General features: G+C 35.1%; 1 protein-coding gene across 1 annotated transcript in view; it reads left to right on the forward strand.

The window, feature by feature from the left end:
• Positions 1–4,868, forward strand: part of LOC136746732 (short transient receptor potential channel 6) — a 29,944-nt gene extending 25,076 nt beyond the window's left edge. Inside the window, exons 9-12 of the mRNA XM_066699409.1 lie at positions 954–1,157; positions 2,171–2,227; positions 2,633–2,708; positions 3,128–4,868. Coding sequence (XP_066555506.1) covers positions 954–1,157; positions 2,171–2,227; positions 2,633–2,708; positions 3,128–3,297 — 507 coding nt within the window. The 3' untranslated portion in view covers positions 3,298–4,868. The remainder of the gene's footprint in view (positions 1–953; positions 1,158–2,170; positions 2,228–2,632; positions 2,709–3,127) is intronic.
• Positions 4,869–6,000: the final 1,132 nt, after the last annotated feature.

Raw genomic sequence — 6,000 nt, forward strand, 5'->3', positions numbered from 1 at the left:
TTATCAGGCATCGCTTCTGTTGCTAAATCATTTTACAATGGGTGTCTTAATTAAATTGTTTGATCGGCAATGTGGAAGTTCTGGGAAATAAGCCAAGCCTCTTGAGTCGGCAATATATGAAAGAAAAAACATTTTGTGTGTGTCTGCATATTTTGGACTTCGAAATAGATTTTATTTAAGGAATTTTTCCATTCAGCAACTAACAAAGGAAACAGAAAATTACATTTGTAAAAGGATATATTTCTCTAAATTAAAACTCATGTACTGATGTGATTTCCTGAATACCTCAGGTCTACTCAAGTTTTTTACTAGATTTGCTGTCTAGTAAATTTGTATGTGTATTGTTGTGTTTGCAGACAGCATGGTTTGTTGGACTGATGTCTGATGAACTATACACAAAACACAAACTTCAAGGAGATTACATTCTTGATGTTTTAATAACTGTTAAACAATAACACCAACTAATTGTTTATAGTTTGAAGATCAATCCTTGTATAACTAATATTAATATTACACATTCTGTAGTTACTTCCTGAGTTCATCAGATTATCTCTTTAGTCAATTAGTGTAATGCCAATCTAAATGCCTCTTGGGATGGACCTCTTATGGAAATGAACATCTCCACATGCCTTTTATTTCTCCCCTTGACATGCCATTCCAAGCCATTTTGTTAGTGTTGTATGGATTATTAATACAAAGTAAGAAAATACGAAATCCATCGAATCTAGATAATACATAAAATGTAGACATACTGAATGGTATTATAAGGCAACACTGTAAATATTTTGTATGGATTTAAAAAATACACTCAAAGTGCAGTGTTGGCTCTTATAAAGAAGCTCTCCTGTACAAGAGAAAGAGAGTGTTTGTTACTTAAACCATGTGAAAATCAAAAGGCTGGTATCATTCAGTGTGACGTGTGTTTAATTCTTTCTCTCCTCTGCCTGGCGCAGGATGACGCTGACGTTGAGTGGAAGTTTGCTCGAGCCAAGCTCTGGTTTTCCTATTTTGAAGAAGGAAGGACTCTGCCTGTTCCGTTTAACTTGGTCCCCAGTCCCAAGTCTGTGATCTTTCTTGTCCTGAAGATAAAGTACCTGCTATTGTTGGTGCTGCAGGGTCACAAGACTGACCTGAAAGGCGATGCTGAACTGAATGAGGTGGGCCTTATTGTATCTCTCCTGGGAAGTTTACTTTCTCTGTTCCACTTATCACATGGTCAGAAACTAAACAAGTTACTATATGGCACATCTTCTCATACCATGCTAAACAATATCAGAAAATGCACTTACTATGCAAATAAATATAATATATTAGTATTTGAACTCTAAGCCCTCCATTCCAGTCTCAGGATTTTATATTTTCACCATACTGAAGGTCAAACTATACACATGTTAATCAATGACACAATGAAGGTGTATGATTTGTCATAATATCAAATGAATTGTAAAATATATAATGGAGCCACCAAGTGGCCATAGAAAAGAGTGCACACAGCCTTAAGAAGTGGCGTGGGCTTCTTCAAACAAATGGGCAAAGTTAATAAGGAAAATAAGTCCTATTTTCAAGTACACTTAATATTGTGTGGTACCAACACTATTCCTGTGTAATGATATCACAACATAACTGTATACAAGAAACCTCATTTGAAATCCATCAATAGATTTCAGATGTTTACTTTTTCCACAGGCTCAATATACATTTGAATAGTATTAATGCCTGCATCATAAGTACTGACATTCATTCAGTGCTGTGTTAGTAATATATAGAGTGCCTCTGTCATTGTGTTTGGCTTGTGAGTTCCTTAGAAGAGCAAATGTTCCTTTTTAAGAGTCTGGGCAATGTCTTCTTGCAGACTTCTTGACAGATGTTTTTCTTTTCCCCGAACACTTCAAGTAGTTTCCCACCTAGGATTAAGTCTGTCGCCACTTTCAGGGCATCTAAACAACACACATCATGAGTTTTGGACTATGTTGTTTGACCAAACAACACAGTAAAAGGCGACCACTTGTTGTGCTCAGGAAGTAAATGAGCGGAATTTTATTTAGGAAAACAAAGATGAGTTTGAAAATGTGCCTGTTTGTTCAAATGGTGCTGCATTGCCCAGTTTTCCTTCTTAGACAGTTTGTTCGAGGAGCATAAAAAATGATCTTTGTGTGTTGTTTGATTTCAGCTGGGCCAAAGTAAACATTCAAGTATCAGAAGTTCACCCTCTCAAACACGGTACCAGGTAATAATATTGTGCCTAAAAACATTAACCTTCCCAACCACTTAGTGTGTAGAACGTGCTGTTCTGACAATATATTATTGTCCATATGAAAGGATATAAATTAAAACTATAATAGTATGATTGTATTTTTGTTTATTGTACTCATTAAAACCTATATGTCAATGTAAAAGCTACACCTTGCTTTCAATAAATATGTTGTGATTTATTAATCTAAAATAATGTAGCACTTTTTAGTCCTGAAATTACCAGCGATCAGAAATACACATAAATCAAATTATCACTTGCTTCTGAAAGAATGTTCTTTTCATAAACTGGACAGATAAATTAAAAATAAATGTAATTTAGCCAATTAAATGTTCGACCTCTGTAATGGTAAATGTAAAGGTAATAATTTGTGTTTTACAGAAGATAATGAAACGCCTCATCAAGCGATATGTCCTTAAAGCACAAATTGATAAGGAAAGTGATGAAGTAAATGAAGGTAAGGTATTTTTGTTGTAACTCCCTTAAAAAAACTTTTTAGGTTTTAGTTTATGTTGATTTCAAATTCAGTCACAATCATTATTTGGGTATCTCAGAAGCAGATTGTAAAGAGGAATACTGGTTTAACAGGATGGGCAGTTAGGGATCCAGTTTGGAGTATTGAGAGTTCTTACCAGCTTCTATATTCATGTTTATAGGTTCCCTATTAAACTGTCAAGATGAATTATAATCAAAATATGCCTCTAGAATCAGAGCATTGGAATTAGGTTGCTGCTGCACTTGGGCTGCCTGAAATAACTGGTGTTTGTTTACAACCAAATAAGTACAGTCAGGGCAAATCTGCTTTGTGCAAGCCTTTGACAGGCCATCATCAGGCCTGCTCATAGTCTTTATTGTTTCCCTCCTGTCACTTTCCAGGTGAGCTAAAAGAAATCAAACAGGACATTTCCAGTTTGCGTTACGAGCTCCTTGAAGAGAAATCCCACAACACAGAAGATCTGGCGGAGCTGGTGAGGAAACTTGGAGAGAAGTTATCCATTAACCCAAAAGACCAGCAAACATTACCAGGAAGTCCCACCTTGTCCTGAGACGTTGGCCAACAAGAGTCTTATTATGTACAGATTCTGCAGTGAAGTCCACTGTGATAAAATAGATATATTTTTAAAGGAAAACTATTGTATTAAAGATTCAGATTTTTTGGCTGAAATACAAAAGAACAAAGACATTTTTACTTTCTTTAACTTAAATATTTTTCATTAGTTTCAGTAATGTTTTTAAGTCTGCAAACCTGCATTCAAGTTACCCAGGTTGCATTAAAAGGTGGCTTTGAACGTTTTGTGATTTGTATTGAAAGCAGGGAATGAAATACAAGCCATGAAGTCAGATTCTCCCAGTCGGGTTTCAATCAGGTCCTGTTGTCTTCGAGTGTTGGAAACCAGGCAAAAAAATAATTCAAGCCATATTCACTTTTTAAATATAATGTCACATCATATATATACCAGTTTAAATCACTGTGTTTAAGATTATATCTTAATGAAGCCTATCTTAATAAAAATGTATTGGATCAAATTAATTTCCACAGTGTATGACATTGTGCTCAACAAACACCTGACACTTCTCAGCAGGTTTACACACTCATTTTCATCTCATGCTTGTTGAGATTTTCTTTTTTCTTGTATTCATAAATGGGCTGAGTTTATTCTCAGACAAGCGACGTATGAATAGAGAACAGAGAGAAGTAATGCTTAAACAGCCTCCCAATGAAGCAGGAACTGACCCTTAATTATGCAGGGCCTCAGTGACTAGACTAAAAGCTTTATTACAGGTTAATTTTTGCACAGCAGAAGTTCCTCAAATAAATACCATACCCATCTTTATAATATATAGAATCAGGGTTAGCAAATATCTAGTAGGACGCACGTAACAATATTAGTGCCAATAATTTTTTCAGCAAATTCATTTCCTTGCTTGGTGTTATTTTGTGTTGCCTACTATAAGAGGATTAACAGACAATAGCTTTGGAAAGACTGGTGTTCATTGTGTTAAAGGACAATCAGCCAGCCACTATACCTCACATGAAGTAAACACATATTTATTTGGTTGATATATTTAGTTTTGCTTGGCCTAAATTGTAAATTGGTTCTTGTTTATCTACATTTAAAAAATGTCAGAATATTTTCTCATTTTGAAGTAGCATATGAATCTCTTTATAATAACAAAACCTAGCATACTGTATAGTAAAATAATTGCTCGTGAAGACCAACATCCAGAACAGCATTTGTTAAAAATCATGAGAAAAATCACACTATACTGTAAAGTAGTTACATAAAAAATACCAAACATTACCGAAAGATTCATGTTGTGTTTTCAGGTTTCTACGTTACTTTCTATTTACTGAAGAAAGTTGTGGGATGCTCAGCAGAGGCATTTTTACACCTTTTAATATCTAATGTTGTCGGTAGTTTTATAGCAATGGCACTATACTCTAGGGTCTTTACACTTCAGTTATGAAATAATTGGTTATTTTCATGTATGGTTTTAGTCTGTCTCCATGTGTACTCCTCTTGTTACCCTACAAACATCACCACTGCAGAGTTTATAATGAATACAAGTTATGTGAACACGTTTTTATGAATAATAAAACAGTTATTTTGAAGAATGTGTGGCCTGAGACTCTCTGACAGGGATGCAAGTGCGCTTTACCATAACTTTGTTGAGGTCACATGACTATCATGGGGTGGGGGGAGTCTACTGATCAAAACAAGACCATCCATGTTTTGGTAGAAGCAACACACAGTGTTTACAGTGTACTAATACACAACGATTTTACATAATTGCATCTGAACTTCTCTGTGTTTGATAGAACATAAAATAATATATACTGGATTAATCATTAGGTTGTTCTTACCAAAACAAGCATATTTGACAGAAATCCGATCAAAACTGAGTGATCTGTGACCGTCTGAATGAGACCCCCTGGGCTCTGAATGACGGCGGGTGACACAGTAACTGTAAATCGGATGTGTTTGAGAATGAAACGCACTGGTAGCCAAGAAAATAAGCTTTCAAATGATGTGTGCATTGTCGGAATACAGAATGCAGAGGATAATGCTTAAGAGGGTGTAGTAACACAGTGTATAACTCTGAAATATACAGTATTTTTCAGTTTTTGGTAACCTAAACTTTTTTTTTAACCTCTGGCAGTGTACCGCTTACCTTTGTACCATTTCAGGTTATTCACTGGACTTGAACTGCTTAAATTTCAATAAAAAACTGGAAAAATGGGGTTGTTCTAAAACTTTTGACTGGTAGCGGTTGTGATGTCTTTCCCCTAATAATTTGAAATACTATTCAATAAAAGTGCTTTGATATGGTCGAGTCAAAATCAAAATAAATTAATGTATATGATAATACCCTTGAAAGCCCCTTCAATCAACCAGGCAGCATTGATTCAGTGAGGAAAGAAACCTCTGAACTGTTTAACCTAAACTCATGACAGAGCGTGTCTACCATGGCTGCAATCCATGTACCATAATACAAGAGAAAACTTCCTGATATAGCAATAATCAATATCGATCATGGATAAAGCATATCAATGCTGCATTGAACACAATGATAATAACTTTTGCAGTCAAGAAGTAGGAAAAGCTTAGCCCAAGACAACTTTGATCATATAAAAATATAAGACACATGTTATTAACTATGCAGTAGTACACTACTTTCTACAAACGACTTATTTTTACAGTCTGATTTCTGTGACATGACAAAATACTACACACACGTCTACTGCT

This window comes from Amia ocellicauda, chromosome 3 (assembly GCF_036373705.1).
Source record: "Amia ocellicauda isolate fAmiCal2 chromosome 3, fAmiCal2.hap1, whole genome shotgun sequence".
Taxonomy (NCBI): Eukaryota; Metazoa; Chordata; class Actinopteri; order Amiiformes; family Amiidae; genus Amia; species Amia ocellicauda.